Here is a 17929-nt window from a genome sequence, read left to right as displayed (position 1 = left end):
TTCTTCTTAGAAGTACAGACCAGACTAATTCAGATGAGAAGTAGGCATTATACATTGACTGAAATCTTGTTTAGTAATACAATTACCAACAAACCTCACCTAAAAAAAAACACCAAACATTTTTTTCTTTCTTAATTTCCCACTGAATAGCAAAAGGACATCAAATAATACAAGCACAGGTTGAAACACTTCTTAAAGTACTAAAGAAAAAACAATTTTCAAAAATCGTTTCAATTTCCTTTCACTGCACAACAGGGATATGTGAAATTTCTGAAATGGAATAAGTAGGAACTCACTTTTTACTGCTGCTTTTGCGATTACTTACATAGTTCAGAAATTCAGATATTAGCTCCTGACTCAATTATTCTCTAATTAAAAACACTCTAATATCAACTGGCATTTTGTGATGAAAACAGTCTGTGATTTCAGAGTGTTATTTCTCAAGTTGCATTTTTTCATAGGCTAAGAAGTTTCAAAACTAAGAATTGTACAGATTTTTCCTCAGTTAGCTATCTGCATATACTGCTTCTGTGGTATTAAAGAATGCATTTACTCCCACTCAAGAAAATCAATGCATAAAAATATCACATATGTGCTAAACAATTATAACAGCAGAAGAAAGCCTTATTGGTGGAACCACTATCAGCTACAAACTGATGTGTCTAAGCAACAGCCATGCTGTCCTTACCCTTATTTTTGACCCTGCTAAGTGTTTGTCACACCTTATCTTTTTCCTGTGAAACACTGAGGCAGGAAAGCAAAAGAAACCCTTGTTCTCCTAAGATCAAATAGATTCTATTTGCAGGCCAGAATGCATTAGGGTGAAAAACTACTACATGCATTCTTTCACTCCTTGTCTCTCGTCATCTTAGGTTACAGCAGCCATGAGATGCTCCTAATTAAAGGCACTTAATTCATAAGGGAATCTACAGGCTCTCTGACGCCTGAAGTTGAATCAACTGATCTACATTCAATTTGTTAGAAAATTTACTGTGAAACCTCAGCAGTCATTTTATACTCAAGGAAGTATTAGTCTTTGCACTGCATTCACTGTAGCCAGCCCACTAATCAGGCAGCCACCTAATCTAATGCAGAAGAGATGTAATAGGTAGTGACTCCAGCTGGTTTTTTAAACAGCCTAGAGGTCCACGCATTCACCTGGAACATGGAATTAATTAATCAGCAGCCTACTTGGTTTCATATCTACACATTCCGAGGTTTAGAAGAGTGATTTGCTTATGAGTCCTTGATGACATTGACTTATACTGGAGTCAGTATCAAGATTAATTAAGCCAAAAGATAATTGTTAATTGATATGAAAAATCAAAAAAATACTGCGATGAATAAATCTTGATATTGATGACAAGCAAAACAAAACAAGTTCTATGCTAAACATAAATATTGTGAGTATTTACTACATCCCTCTCACCAAGCAATGAGCTGGAAGACACAAACCATTAGTAGATTTAAAAGTCTAACACTTCCTCCCTTCTTGATGCCATGCTGCCTCAAGATACAGCAGGGGAAAAAATTACACATTTTTGTGTAAAATAAGCTGCATCCACCACTTCTACCTTTTGTGGAACTGTCAAGAAATCTGCCTGGCTCTCTTTCAACTAAAACTTCACAGAAGGTATACAAGCCAGCCACAGTAAATTTATTTAACAATGTGTTCCATAGTCACAAGCCTGTGACAATGCTGAACCTTGCCCAATAATTTTCTCCAGAGCCCTCCAAACCAATAACATGCTGCACTTTTCCTGTACTGTGCAAATATACTTTTGCAAAGTAGCTTACTGGGGAATTATAGACAACAACAAAATTTAAGATGATATATAAGGAGTGGATACTTTGAGTCATCATAGCAACAAAGAAGGAGAAAATCCAACCAGCGTAGGCAACTCTTACATGAAAAACTGTGGATGTGGTAGCAGTGTTCAAGCTGTTCCTCTGAGCAAACCAACTAGCACTTTAAGTTGTGAAAGTTAATAGAGATAATACCCAGAAGAAGTCATGTATTCTCCCAGAGCCACAGTCCTTGACTTTGATCTTGAAGCATAAGATTAGCATTTTGCAGAGAGAAAAGAGTTATTTTCTTGCCAGCTTTTATGCCAGATTGTAGACCCTTTCAGACAGGGACATCACCACCTGTCTTGAGAGGACAGAGCCCTTAATAAATAAAACTATCTTTCCACAGCAAGGAAAAGAAGGAAAAGCACTATAAAATAGCTGCCAATTACACGTCTCTTCTTGATATAGCTCATAGTATTTTTGCTTTTAGTGTAGAAGTAGTACTGCTCAAAAAAAAAATCTATAATCAGTCAATCCTCTTCCTTCATATAATTACATGGGCGGCTATAAAAACTGACAGAACGTAAATCCATAAACAGAGCTATTGTTCTGTAATTCAAAAAAGCTGTTTGCTTTAACACACAACCCTCCCATTACACATCATTTCTACCTTATATTCCTGGATGACTCCATTTTGGTGATCTGGAGGGGGAGGATCCCAAGAGATGCTGATGCTTGTGCTGTTGTGGTTTCCAACTGTCAGGACAGTAACAGACTGAGGAGGGGCACTTGGAGCTACACCAAGAAGAGGGAACAAACAGAAGCAAAACATCAATCCATTTGCTAGAGCACAAATTTTGCTGAAACAATGTAAGGCCATGCAGAGAATATACAAAGCTGACCCTCCCTGCACGCCTAAGAATGCATGTTTTGTCAAGCCCTGACAATTTTGAAAAATGCCTTTCTGAAGAGAAGCACAATGCTGAATGACAATGTGGAACTTGTGACAATGGAGAATCACTCCTAATTTGTTTATATTTATGATTCCTAAGTTTGCATTGGAATTATTCTCACGCTTGCATTTGTTTTCCATAATATACATGGATAGCTATGGATATATCAATGAAGTCATAATGTGAGGCTGTTTTACTTGGTCTGAAAAGTATTTTGATTCTTCGCTCCCCACATGGTTTAATAATAATATATGCTGCAAAAGTTTAGAGATCTTTGCTTCCTATTTGCTCTCCAGGAAGATATTAACAGGTTGCAACACAAAGCCTTGCAACTCTAAGGTGGAAAGGGATTAAAGTGTTCAGGGCTTTACATCAAATATCAGTGAATGGGGGAGTTCCAAAGTTAGGTCAGATACATATTTATGTCTTCTTTTCCCTAGGCAAATTGCTTTCTCTTCAGAGTCCTGTTCAGTTCAACCATTCACAGCTGTTTGAGTGGCCACTGCACATCCTGACTGTATCTACAAGACGATTCCTTTCCAGCCCTGCTGCGTTTGCTAGAAGTGTGAAAAAAAAATCATTATAGCTGTTAGTGATCAGAGATATGCTGGTAAAGCCCCTCTTGCAGCTACACCAGCAGCAGAGTGCTGGTGTTTGGTCAGGGCATGTTTGGGAAGCAGTGCAGCAGCTCCACTATGGACAGAGCTCTGTGAGCCCTCTGATGCCCATCTGTGAGCAGATGCCCTCTGTGAGCATCTGCTGTATCTCTGTACAGGGGGTCCTCCACCACACTGGCAATAGCAGAGGGCAATTGTGTACAGCCTTCTTCAACCACTTCAAACCTTCTTGTGGCCCTCTTTCTTCCCACCCTTAGTTCTAGGCAGGGGTTGAAACTCCATCACAGCAGCAAGCTAAGTCTCCAAAGTTGAGTGTATTGTACATATTAGTTTATTAATTAATAATTTTTTAATTATTGATTGATTGTTAAGTAATTAATTGTGTATGTGTATGATACATAAATTATTGATAAAAGCTGCACTGAACTGGTCCTAAGATCCATCTATTTCACTTTTTCTAGTTCACCTCTCCAGTCTTCAGAAGAAACAACTGAAAGAAGCCAGGAAAGTGTGAACGAATAGAGTGAGCATATACTCATACAGTATATATGCTCATAGAGTGAGCATATACATATAACTCTCCAGGACAATCTTCCAATTCACAGAAGCTTGTTGCTGAGACACTTTCTGTTCCAGGGCAATGTCTTTGGGTTTAATAATTCCTTATGGAATTTTTCTTCATTGTATTTGCCAACACCTTTAATATGATCTTAGAACTTTAAAGATGAAATATGGAAGCTTATTTTGAAGACTTACAGTAGGTATTGTACCAGAACCTAAAATATTCATGCTTGCCCCTGCTCCAGTTTGAAATCTAGATAGTCCTCTGGTTTTGGGCATCTCATGTTGTGTGTCACATCCTCCTGAGTCCAGTCCCCTGCTCTTGATTATTCCTATCCAGAGAGGATTCCTTTACTGCTAAGTTCCATGGTGACAGGTCTCTAGACATATTTAACAGATATTCCTTACTGCATGAGGGTCCTTGGACAACACTTCTTGGGGAAGCAAGAGGCCACTGACACCTCTGCTTTAAAGTCTGGCAGGTCTAACACAACCAAACAGCCAGAGATATCAGGAATATCTGAGTTTCCTGAGTCAGTCTAGATTTCCTCATTGTTTCCTGTAGTGTCTGCAACACTGGCACAGGATGAAGAAGCTGAGCTCAAAGTCTCACCCTGATAAACCTGAAGACCTAAAGTAGCTTATAGGTATCACACCACTTAAAACTAGAGTATCAGAAGTGAGGACAAGGGACTGCATAAGATTATGTAATAAAAAAAAATATTTTAGATGAAAATTGACACCCGTATTACTTTCCTTTGAGGCTGCACATTTTGACAACTTTATTTTCAAATGCTGGTTCAGTTGCAAAGCAAACAGTACCAGGTGACCTTGTGACCTTGAATGACGCAAAAGAAACTGGACTGGAGGGAAGAAATGGACCTATATTGTGGACAATTTGGCTCAGTCAGCTCAAGTGAAGCACAGAGAAGTGCCCTTGGGCTACTCCTTGAAGTCATGCAAAGCATAAAATTGGTGAAGTTAATAGTTGCATTGTGTATTTTATAGCAAGTGAAATAATTCGTCACATAGTAAAAAAATTAGCATTTTTAAAGTCTTAAGTTATTCAATAATAGGAAAACCATGAATAAGTGAACATATGTAATATTAATTAGATGAAAAAGTTATATAAAACCAATAATAATAAGAATAGCAAAGCTGAACACTGTATAACTAATTTTAATTTCAAGTACAATGGAACAACCTGTTGAAATGTATTTACTTTCATCCTTAAACACAACAGGCATTCAGAAATAGAAATCCTTATATGCAAATACCTGGAAACGCAGACAGAGACAGAGGAGAAAGAGCAAATGCTAAAGAAATGTAAAATGAATATAATGCTCTAACATTTAAAGGAAAACATATGGCATTCATTTGTGCTTTCATTTAAACTGCATGAATATTCTACTTAATATTCTACCAGTGTGTGACTTTTTTTCTGGTTTTTGGTTTTTTGTTTGGTTTTTTTTTTCAGATGTATGGTAAGTTTGAAGCAAAATTAAAATTACAGCTGAAGAATGCAACTAGAAGTATAATTTTAATCATTTAAGAGCTGCATTAGGGCAAAAAGGAACTGACAGACAGCAGATAATAAAAACTGAGGAGACTTCCATTACTGAGTGTCACATTTGTAGTGACAAACAAACATTGCCCCACAAAGCTATTCCAAAAGAGATTTAAAACAGTGGATGTAACTGAAAAAAAAAATCTATCTGTAGAGGAAGCATGAAAGAAATAGTGAAAATTTTAAGATAAATATTTAATTTAGTTCCTTTATCTATATGCATCTGCATGTATGTATATAACAGTTCTGCTTTCTCTCGCTGGTAATATCACTCTGCAAACTGGCACCATGATATAAATTAAGCCACTTCTCTGACACTGCTGCAGTTATTAAATAGACCACATTGAAAAATAACATTTTTAAACCCGTTTTCTCATTTCCCTTGCTGCTGGAGAACACCTAACCTGATTCTTGACAGGTCAATTATTCCAGCGCTCAGCTTCTTCTTACAGATACGAAAGAACCCAAATCGCCGCTCATCTTTTCCAGATGCAGCCAAACAGAATTCCATTTGTTACCTTCACCAGGCCAAAGAGGCAGGAGATGGATGGATACTGAACTGTGACAAATGTCTGATCTAGAGGAAAAGCCTAACTGCAGTAAAATTGATTTTTGGAGGTAGGCCTCAGAAGTAACACTGCATGTAAAATTCAATCCAGGAGAAAGCTGCTGCTACCTTTTGGTTGCACTTTGCCTTTCCCAGGGCTATTAGTTTTGGTGTCACAAAAACCTCCTAATGTGTGTATCACTCTTCCAAACTATTTGCTAAAAATAGTCCACCTGACATTTTTTAAAAGTCAAGCGTAAAAAAGCTCACTTTTTCAAAATGGAAATAGAGGTGACACAGCAAGTGGGATACCTTTAAATAGACTGCCATCTTTTTTCATTGGATGAGAAGTAAGGTACTGTCATTAAACATTTAGCTCATGTTATTTTTGAAATATATGAACACCAATCTAATTATAAAGCTAATGTGAGGAATTAGAGGAAATATCTGTAGAACTGCATCTCCTGGGTGCTTTAATTTTCTAATGGAAGTAGTTAACTTTATCACCCAAGCAAGAGAAAGAATTATTTACAGGGGCTGACATTTGTCTGGTGATAAGACTACGTGATATAGGCTAATGAGTTTTTTTGAGAGAGATACTTGTAAACAGACTCCTTGAAGGTTATATTAATCTAGAAAGCAGATCCTAAGCTGCAAGTTATATGTATCTGTGGACAAGGACAGCTTTTTTAAATCTTCACAATGTGAAAAAATATTCCATATGAACAAAGTGTCCTTTAAAGTAGGAAATTACCTGTCAGACTCTGCTGAGAGATGAGGTTTATAAAAGAAAGTGAAATTCATTAAGGACTTTATATAAATAAACAGGAAGTACAAAATATTATCTCTTTTTCAGTAATTCTTAATTTACCTTTAGCAAGAGATCATTAGACAAATTAAATAAATAAAAGGCAATTGAAATTGAAGAAAAAAATCTGCTAGTATGGGGACAAAATCCTACATTTTGACTCTAGAAAAGAAATTGCACCTCTAGAGAGCTTTTTCAATTTTTAATTTTTTTTAGCTTTGTTCAGAGTGTAGCAATGATAGTCTTTAACAGCTGGTTTATGATATAGTCTGACCCAAGAAATGGGGAACATAAAGTCCCAAATTTTAAATCAGACTTGAACCATGCCATCCTACATGGATGTATGGATGTAGGATGTAGAACATGTCCTTCTACATGTTGCAGGACAACAAATCTCCTCATCTCTCAAATCTTCAGAATAACTTACTTGTTGGGCAATAATCATAACTAATCAAAGAGAAAAGAGTGGTGAGTCTGTTTTAAAATAAAAAGGATGTGACAATCAGCACCAAGTTAAACTTAGGAGTCTCTTGAAAGTTGTTAAGATGCATCTTTAATAGAAAGGAAAGAGTGCACTCATCACGCACCAAAACCATGAGAGCATTTTGGAATTTCACCAGTATTTTTTTCCCTTGCTTTGAAAGAAAGCAGTGAAATAGAGAAAGATATGATCATGCATCTAAATTTACAGGAGAGATTTTCCAAGCAAAGAGTGCACTAGATAGATAGAAAGACAGGTTTCTTGGGCTTTGCTAAGAGAAAAAAATGAGAGAAAATTAGTCTTTAAATAAATTATGTCTCATGTCATTCCCTCTACTTTTCAATAGAAAGCAGTCCTGGGGAGCATACAGTTTAGCAAACCTTACATGCCAGAGATATAAATACTTCTGCATTTCAGTAGTGTAAACTGTTCATTACCCTGCATGTTTCACAGAGCCTTGAAAGATACTTAAGGAAATTTGCCAATGGACTAAATAAAGCAGTTTCATGAATGGTGTGCTAACAGAAACAATAAAGTAGCATGCCCTTGAGACTGGAGTTCCTTCAGACTAGTTAAATATCTGTCCTTCATTAGTCCCCATCTCCTGACCAAACTGTTCACCTGCATTATTACTCATTCAGAAAGATGTGTTTAGTATCAAATGCTCACCTGCAAAAGGTTTCCATTATAAGTTTTATTTTCAAAGTGCAGACAAAAGTCTTTTATTGCAACAAAACTGCTTATAAAAGCGTACACTTCGGTGTACACTTTCTGGAAGATCTAAAACATTAGAAGATCCTGTACATTAGAAGGACATATCAGCCACAATAATATAGGACTGGCCCAGTGCTTTCTCATGGAATACTTAAAGCCCCATACTGATTATTATATCATATTCTAATGCCAACCCTATATCTAGCAATCAGAAATCATGTGGAAAAAGAGCTGAAAGTATGCACACACACAATAACCAAAACAGTCACTCTTGCTTTTTCCTTCAGCACTAGGTATAGAAGCCCAGTTTTCTGATCATTGTACTAACCTTCCTCTGTGGTCCGAGCAGACTTGGATTCACTGTCCATCCCTTGGAATTCGTTGAAATAAGGTCGAACTTTAATTTCATAAGTGACCCCCTTTTTCAAGCTGACCAGGACAGCACTGCGCTCGGTTGGTACTTTGACTTCCAGATTCTGCCACACAGCTGGAGAAGGCAGGCCAGATGTTTGGCGATACATTACGCGGTAGCCCTGAATGAACTGGGATTGGCGGTCAACCTAGAAATGTTATTAAATAATACATCAGTAAACATATTAAATTATATCAACTGCATGAAAAGGAAAAAAAACAAAACTATTTGCCTAGAATATTTTTGTCCTCACACAAAAAGACAAAATTAGCAGTTGTTTGAGCTCCTAAGCTAAAAAAATCATACTGCTGTCTTCTAAGTCACTGTTGACCGTCTACCATGAGCATTTTTCTTGTATTAACTTGTTATAGAACATTTTTTCTACTTACCTTTCGACAGCTCTATATATCATGACGAATACCACCTTAAATCATAAAACAAGGCCCCACCCCTGCAACAAATCATGAATACAGAACTTTGGCATAATGCTTACTGCATGTAAACTAACTAAGCACATCTTGGCTACTGATGTGCTGAAACAGGAGAAGAAAAGGAAAACAAATTCTTTTCAGAGAAGGACAAGTCTTTGAAGACACTCTACATACTTTCAGTTAGTCCATTACTTGGCTCACAGCTCATCCTTTCATGAGATGCTCCAGAAAGTAAAATAAACATAAGACAGATGCAAAGAAAACTACTTCCAAGGACATGTGCTGTTTCTTGCATTCACAGTCTAAGCAGCCTTTTTGCATCCTGGGGTTGTGATGCTCTCAGGCCATCAGATGGAGATGGAATGTTATTTTAGGCTTATATTTTACATGTTGCTAGGCAAGCACAATTCAAGATTGGACCACGCATAGATGTTTAACAATTCTAACCCATCATAGATATAAATAGGAATTTTATTTGAAGGAAAAGCTCATAATATGTTTTATCTTGGAGAGGCTGCATGCATTTTTTTCTTTTGTGGAAGAAAAAAAAAAGGCACTTAATGATTCAAGTTTTTATGACATTTACATGAATTTTGAAAAACAACAGTCAAAACAATATGATGGATAAAACCAAACCAAACCCAGCTGCTTCTGTAGCCATCAAATAACGTGCCAAGGAAAGTGCAGCACAAATAAGAAGATGAGTTGTTTAGTATATTCTTGGTTACAACCAAGATTCAACAAGTAGGAATTTTCTGTTCTTAACAATTCGTTAGCTCAAAGATCTTCAAGTGTTGGAGACAATTTGACTTAAATCTTAAGAATAAATTAATTTAAGGCTGAAAACACAAACCAGGGTCTATTACACTTCTCCTATAATCTTTTTACAGTTTATTGAGGCATTCAGAGGGGACACAGATTCCTAGGACATTAAAAAGCCCGGCAAGCAAGAAGGACGCTTTATTTATGAGCACAAAACAGAAATGTCTTTCATCAAACCTGTCAGTGTTAAAAACCTTGCAACATATGTTACAACAACATTAAGCTTGCATTTTATAAACTTCTCTACATTCACTTTAAGTGAATTTATGCACTGAAAGAGGGATATAACTCACAATAATAGCTTGTTAATATTGAAAGAATCAAGCTGTGTTTTTAAGAAGAACATTAAGCAGCTGTTTCAAGATGAAGGGAGTCTGTAAATCAGAGTAAATTGTTTTTATTCTTGTTTGACTTTCATTAATTTAATGTTTTACATGAAGTGAACTTCATGTTTACTACAAAATTCAGCAAGAATAATGCTTTCATGTACTTTCCAATATAGATGCTACACCTAAATTGCAATATAAGGGTATGATGTTTAATAATCAAATGCTGAGTTTGATTGTTACCTAACTTCTGAATTACAGGGTATGTTGAAAAATGTCACAACTTTGTTAGAACTTTCCATTTTGTCTTTGCTTTGCTTTTAAGCTCTAATGACTGCTGCCTAGTGGAGAACATCTGAAAATTCAGAACTGACTAGGCTGAACTGCAATGGTGTGCTGCTACAGAACTTTTTTGTATGGCATGGTCAAACACAAACACACCTGTCAACTCACTGAGAAGAATTCAGTATAGCCATAGGACACTAATTCTGAGTCTATCAAGCTTTTGTAATCACTGACATACAGGTATTATACAAATTATTAATATTCCTCTTTTCCTCTTAGGCTTTTAAGTTCCTAACCTAAAAGGTTAAACAAATAATACAAGGAATATAAAAACAGAACACAAGAATACAACATGGATGTCATGTATATAGGTGCTACAAACTAGTGAGATTTGGGACTCACACAGGCTTCACAGAATGTTCACTTAGAAGTTTGACTACAACAGGACTAAATTGATCTGCCCAGTTTTCAGATTACTCAGAGTCTGAGTATTTATGAAAGAAAATCCTATGCATTTCTAATATTTTCTATAAACATCCAGTTCCATTTATTATCAAGATGAGGATATGAAGTATCTCTCACACTCACTTAAAGCTAGACTGAATGAACAAGGCCTTTCATATGGGCAAAATGTTGGGAAACTGCTTAGAGGACACTTCATTTATCGAGAAATATGAACTTTGGGTTGGGTTTTTTTTGAGTTTTCTGATTATTAAAAAATGACTTTTGGATAAGTCATAGAGGAACCAGAGATATTTGTGAGGTGTAGGATAACTATATTTCACATATACGTATTTGTGTATATACATGTGTATGTATCTATACACACATACATATGTTTGGGTCTATGTCTATACATACATGCGTACACAGTCTCATACAACACAAAGTCTATGACTTCATTGTTTCCTCCGTTTGTTATGTGGTAATTAGGTGTCATGCCAATAGCAAGCCACTAAAAATATACTTAGGATTAAATAACTGCATTCAGCTGTGCTAAGCATCAAACAACTCCATAGGTTCACACACAGTAAGAGCTGCAGAAACACATGCCATGATTTGATGGAAAAATGTAATAATTTCTAGATATTCTCTCTTTTTTTTTTTTTCTTTTTCTTTATTTTTTTATAAATGGTTGCCATTTCCTTGTATAACAGAGATGGTATGAATGCTCTGCAATGAATATTGGGATCAGAGAATATTTCTAGTCGCCTGCTGGTGCTCTCAGCTACTCTTGAGGCTGTATGAGCAGCAGTGACATCCACTCAAAAGAGCTGCAGCAGTTGCTGATCTAAAGGTACACTTTTTTCCCTCAAAAAAAAGCTGACAGACAATGCAGATGCACCTTTAGAAGACAGAAGAAAAGCAGCTACTGGGTAGGTTCTGCTCAGCACTGACCTAATGCTTGAAGCTGACCTACATGCATAAGTAGTCCTGCTTCCTCCACATCACACTCTTTTACAGTGAATACGTAGCCTACAAAGCTGAGGAAAGCTTCCCATTTCTGCAGAACAGGAAACTCACTTTCCCTGCACTTTCAAATCCACACATACCACAGCTGAATACATGACATGTTCAACGGCTATGGGATCATTCAGTTAGGCTGTTAAGTTGATACAAAGATGGCAGGAAACAGCAAATAAATGCTCCTTTCAGGCAAATCTGTACCCTGAAGATATATTGGAATACGCTCTTTCATATGTTAATTTCTACCCCAAAATATCCTAAGTAATACAGGAACAAGACAAAGAATGACGATACAGTGGAAGATGGTCTAAAGGACTTGACTTGTGAAGCTTCCAGTGAAGTAAATCAATTTAAAATTAATGTCAAATTAAAAGACATAGGTAAAGAAATTATCCTTCTTCTTGGTAGTATCCTACAAGACAGTGTGGATTTCAAAGTAACAGTTATTTTGTCACATAAAAGAACCGATTTTTATTCCTGTATGTGTCACAGGGCTCCTTTGAAGCACTAGGAAACTTTTCATATTTGGCCATTAATAAAACTATCTGTTTAATACACAGTGAGGCAAGAAGTGCTGAACTAGAGTTGAGGTCAGCTAAAAAAATTGCTTAGAGTACAAAATGTGCTGTTGCAATGCAAAATGCTTTGATAAAAGTAAAAACAAATCAAGCCCAAGGTTTAAAATTAGCCTTTTGATAACATTGGGCATATCTGATTCCGTAAGTCTCATCAGCAGTAACTATCTCTCTATCTCACCTCTCTATGTGTAAAGTCAGGATAATGACACATCTTTTTCATTGTGATGTTAAATTTAGTAATATTTGTGAAGCACCCAAATGTTATGGTTGAGAGTGTGACAGATAAGCAAGCATGTGAGACAAACTAATAATTTTTTATTCAATGCAAGGTTTCAATGGTATGAATTAATAAGACCTGGCACCACACAGTGAATAAAGAAGATAAAAAGAAACACTGAATAGCTCCAGGAAGAACAAATCCTGTATCTGACCAGATAATTGCAGCTATTCTTTAATACTTATGCACAAGAGGGATAAATTTAAGTGACAGAAAGAGCCTAACTTGTGCCATACTTCTTCTTTTTTTTTTTTTTATACTTACTTTAAAGTAAGGCCTTCTTTCAAAACAAAGCATGTGTGTATATGTATGTAAATTGCAACGCTGCAGCAGTGTTTCTGAAATTTTAAGCTTAAATTAAAAAAAAAAAAAAAGGAAAAACCAAACCCACAACAATCTCAGAAAGAAGGGAGAAATTGGTGTTAATTTGTTAAAAGTCAGGATGCCAACAACTCAGTAACAAGGACATACCTTGACATTCACTCTTTGGATTTCAGAAAGCTGACATGAAGAGTCTTCTGACTCTCACAGCACCTTTGTCCTTCTGTATGATAACTGCACTATCTAACCATTTTTTATTAATAGTGTGGACTTTAGTCTCTGGATGAGTGGATTTTTTCCCTGAGACTATGGTTAATTGGTTTTGTTCTGGTTGCTGGAAAGCTTCTAATTAGCTGTTCCAGAGATCTTTTCTGTGTCTTTCTTCCTTTGGGCAATTGTGAAATGTCTCTACAGAGGTCTGTATGCTTATCAAGTGGCATAGGGTCACTGCTTTGAGGGATTATATCCATGCCATCCCTAGCAATTTACCTTTATCCTACCATATTTTTTCACTCATTACTTGTATAGTAAAGGCACTGAGAGACTATTTATATTTATATTTATATACACATATACACATACATACATCTATATACACAAGTTTATTTGAATCATGGTCATACTGAGGCTTCCTTTTGAAGTATGTGCTAAAGCAAGGGCAAGCCTACAAAACTGCATTTCTGATAGCTGTCACACCCAATAGAGGACTTACTTGAGTACCACACAAACATGTCCCAAGTTTTTAAACTACTGACCCATCTGCTTGGTCAAAAGGGCTTGCTGGAAATGTGCCTCAGAGAGGCCTGAGATTCAGCCTGTCCTGGAGTTATGTAGCTGAAACAAGCAGCATTTTTAGAAAAGGAAGCCAACTGCTGACATCATCAATAGCCAAATGCAATGATACATTTTCTAAATAATCCTTTAAGTAAGACAAATGTGTGGGTTTCTCTATTTATGCTAATCTGCCCTCCAACCACAGAAATATCTCAAAACAAAGATGGCTCGTAAGTCCCCATAAATATAGGTAAATTGGGCAAAACCAACAGTAATCCCTATAATGCACAGTCTATCACTACATTTCTTATCTCCTGATGCATAATTACCTCTACACATTAACTTTTTAGCAATATTACATGTAAAAGAAAAAACGTGAGTTTTGTGAATACCCCTTTACCAGAATTCATCCTATATAACACAATAGTTTCAGTGATGCACAGTGCAGTACTATTTCTACTACACTTTCCCCCATGACTCTCCTTCCTAGCCTGATGCCCCAAGAGCAAAGCATTCTATTCTAGTGTGAAGCATCCTAGGAACTCCCTTTCTGCAGTTACAAATTCTTTCCCTCAAGTCTCAGGAAGGGAAATAGCACTTTGAAAGTCAAATACTATAACAGAACCTCTACCCAGTAGTTTGACCCTTCAAAGAGAAATGTTCTTAAGTACTGTTAAAAAGAACCTGTCTTCTATAATGGATATCCACTGAGTGCAGGTAGGGATTATGCTACGAAACAAGATGCTAAACAGTGGATCAGGCATCAGCACCACATGCTTCTAGCTTCACTACAAGTGTCCTATAGCAAAGCTGTATTTGCATTTTAGGGTCACCAAATTAGAGTCACTCACAATAGGGTATTGTGAGAGGTCACTATGCCTTGGAGTAGAAAGTGCTTTTTCATTGCAGCAATTTCATGTTGATATTTAACTTTGATTATTTTTTGACATGTACAGTAATGAGTCTACAGAACAATTATCCTTCAGATTATGATGTTAAGCATATTCATTTTTATAATATATTTCTTGCCAAGCAGCTATCTTGCTTTGAGCTGAACACTGAAGACTTTGAACCTGCCTGACTTGAAAGAGAAAATAAAAAAAGACCACTTCATTTCCACATATACATGTCTGTATTGTGTTTGGAAGCAAGACTGGAACTTTTCAGGGTAATGAAAAAATACAGGACTAAATAGGCAAAATTACAGTATTATTAAGGTAATAATAACAGAATTCTTACCGTCCAGGTGACTTGAACTGTCGTGGGTGTCAGCACAACAGGATTATGCAGTCGTACAATGACGTCTCCCAGTTCTTTCTGCACTTGCCTGTGATCCACACCTTGTGCTGGTGGGCTGATATCTGCCAGGCCAGGCACACACAAGACAGTATTATTTTAATGAGAAGAGGTATATATGGAATCAGTGAGAAATCCTGACTAGCTTAATGACCTCATTTAAACACTCTTTGTAGCACTGTTTTTAAAACAGTACAGTACTAAGGTTTAAAAATGAACTCCAGAGCACACCAAGTAATGCAAACAAATCATTCACCTTAAGCTGCTTAGGAAATAATGAAACATAACAATGTTTAAATGAATATTCAGACTTGATGGCTAAGTTTTCTCAAATCTGTTAAGTGCTGAGAGATGCAATATTCACCAGTTTCAAAATACTTGGATCATAATTATGTTCCCCAGATGTTTGGAACCAAATTGGTTCGTATAATTGAAGAAAATGAAGAGGTTCTTTTTGTTTTCTTTGAGCATCCACAACATTGTCAATATGTGTTTCCAACTTTCACTGAGCTTACCCTTCCCACACACCATGCACACAAGAAACCAAACACTAAAAATACCATTTTACTTGGCAAAGCAAATTTTTCCTTTACAGATACAGATAATGAAATCTAGTGCAAATATGAAAAAACAAATTAATTTATGAAGCCATACTGATGCTGATCTAATAAAAGGCCAACAAAAAAATTCTGCCATGAAAATTTTATCTTTAAGATTACATAAAAGATTCCTTTAAAGTGCAGGGGGAAAGTACTTCTCCCAGTCAAAATCTGAATGAATTGGATCACTTAGCATGAATCTGTGGAAAACTGGAAAATTCTAGCATCACATGTGGCCCTAGTACCTAGTCCTTAGGGACTGAATTTGGGTTATGCCATGATGTTAAACTGAATGAAGCTCTATTACATTTGCTAAATAGGACCTGCAAATACAATATTTGTGTCAGAAAAGGAAGAAGGAGATATGCAATGTGTCTTTTTGGTGAAAGTGCCTGGAAATCATAATTTTCTGTTACATTGTGCCAAAAGAAGAATGTTGGGCCACAGCTATCACCTAGCTAATATATCACCATAGCAAGTCTCTTCCCTCCAAATGAGATGGACATAAAGGTATTTTCTAGGAGCCAGTGAAGTCTGGCTGGATCCCTCCAATGGATCCTTCAAGGATTTTACCACCTTATGCTTGGTCAGCACTTACAGAAGCCCTTACTGTGTCAATTGTCTATGAGGACTGCATAATGCCTGTTCAAAATCCATATATAGATTATTTCTGCTGGACTTTGCTTGCAAATTTTACAGAAGGGGGGATTTGGAACACAAGCACAGATTATATTCAAGAAGGCCTGATAATCTATGGTCATGTTTGTCTAGGCACCTGTGAATTCTGCTTGGTTTTCCCATGGAATTCACTAAGCAAAGGCATTATCCCTCTTTTTGGATCAATACCATGTCCTTGTAAAGAAAATAAACACAAAGATTGCATGTATCTCTGATGGTCTTAGATACAGGAATACGCAGCAGGCTATTTATTTTTATATTCTAAATATTATTAAGAAAAATAATACTGCTCTTAAAAATGAAATATTTAAATATAACAATTGAGTTCTAATCACATTCCTCCAGGTTTTGAGAGAAAGTCAGCTTGATCTTTGATATTTCAACTCCATAATTCTGGATTGTTATGGGTTCTGAGCCACCCATAAACATATTGCTACAGACTTCCACTGATACTCAAATGAAAGTATATCCATGGAACTCCAAAGGGAATATACTCCAAATATGGATGCCAGTGAAGGAGCTTGCCTAGCAAATTATTACTACTCAAAGTGACCAGGAAACTGAGTTTTAACAAAATAGATCTGTAAGACAGCAACTCAAGATTGGTTTACAGGTTGACAATTTATTCTGCTATCCACAAAAAGCTATGGTCCTTGGTACAAAATACCTACAGCTACATTTTTGGTTAAGTTATCCTGTGGTATTCAGCTAACAAAGCACACGTATTCCCTCAGGAGAAAACGCATTTCTACACAGTGTGTCTGTTTGAACTGCATTTCATCATTTTAATGGGACATGTGGCTAAATAACAGTAAGAAATGAGTATCAAAATGTACATGTGGTATCCTGTGTTCTGGTACATACACTTGGAAGCATATGCATATGTGAGGCTCACAGGGTAATGTCTTGTAATGTCATTTTCACATTACTAGGAGACTCCTGGTGGAGAAAAGGTTGATAAGGATATTGTCAAATACTGGAATAAAATTATGACTCAAGAAAAACTGGCTGAAGAAGCTATATTCTAATCACAGTTAAGAGGTCTCTAAAATTAAATTGGTTATAAATTTTCTCTAACCTCTCTTTTTAATGGCTTCCAGTGAACATACTATTAGCTGATAGCACTTTCAATTCCAGTGATAGGATTATACACAGTTTCTTTAAAGGTTTTTTTAATATATGGTGTGGTCTGTTAATAATCCAAACCAAGTGTTTTCTAATTACTGATTTCTCTGTTCATATTTGATATAAATAATACAGGGTAAACCTTTTGGAAGTGCCTGATAGTCTACTGATAGCCCACTGGAAAAAATATGCATAAGTACCCTTCTACTTGTATTTGCTGTACCAGGAGATTATATGCTGAGCTATTAAAGTTACTACAGACACCTGTTGAAAATTAATATTCTATAGAACTATTATAGCTGATTTTTTCTTCCTTCATGACCACTGTGATAGGTTTTTCTACTGTGTGTCAGCTTCTTCTGTGAGCCTGAATTGAATTCAGGCATAATTAGAAATCACATCAAAACATTGTTAATTTTCAATTGATTTTATGATTTAATTCTATTAAACTGCAGGCTTGCAAAGAAGCTACAAATCCTGTACATGTCTCAGTGTGCTT

The 17929-nt window shown here is 36.2% G+C and overlaps 1 protein-coding gene across 17 annotated transcripts in view; it reads right to left on the bottom strand.

Moving 5' to 3' along the window:
* ROBO2 (roundabout guidance receptor 2) overlaps positions 1-17929 on the bottom strand; it is a 456391-nt gene that overhangs the window by 64629 nt on the left and 373833 nt on the right. For all 17 annotated transcript variants that reach the window (XM_071755874.1, XM_071755885.1, XM_071755823.1 and 14 more), the window contains 3 exons: positions 14972-15093; positions 8368-8599; positions 2462-2586 (listed from right to left, as the gene is read on the bottom strand). In XM_071755874.1, coding sequence (XP_071611975.1) covers positions 2462-2586; positions 8368-8599; positions 14972-15093 — 479 coding nt within the window. The remainder of the gene's footprint in view (positions 1-2461; positions 2587-8367; positions 8600-14971; positions 15094-17929) is intronic.

The sequence above is a fragment of the Heliangelus exortis genome, chromosome 1, assembly GCF_036169615.1.
Source record: "Heliangelus exortis chromosome 1, bHelExo1.hap1, whole genome shotgun sequence".
Classification (NCBI taxonomy): Eukaryota; Metazoa; Chordata; class Aves; order Apodiformes; family Trochilidae; genus Heliangelus; species Heliangelus exortis.
Note: the sequence above shows the minus strand (reverse complement) of the source record. Positions and strands in the feature narration are given on the sequence as shown.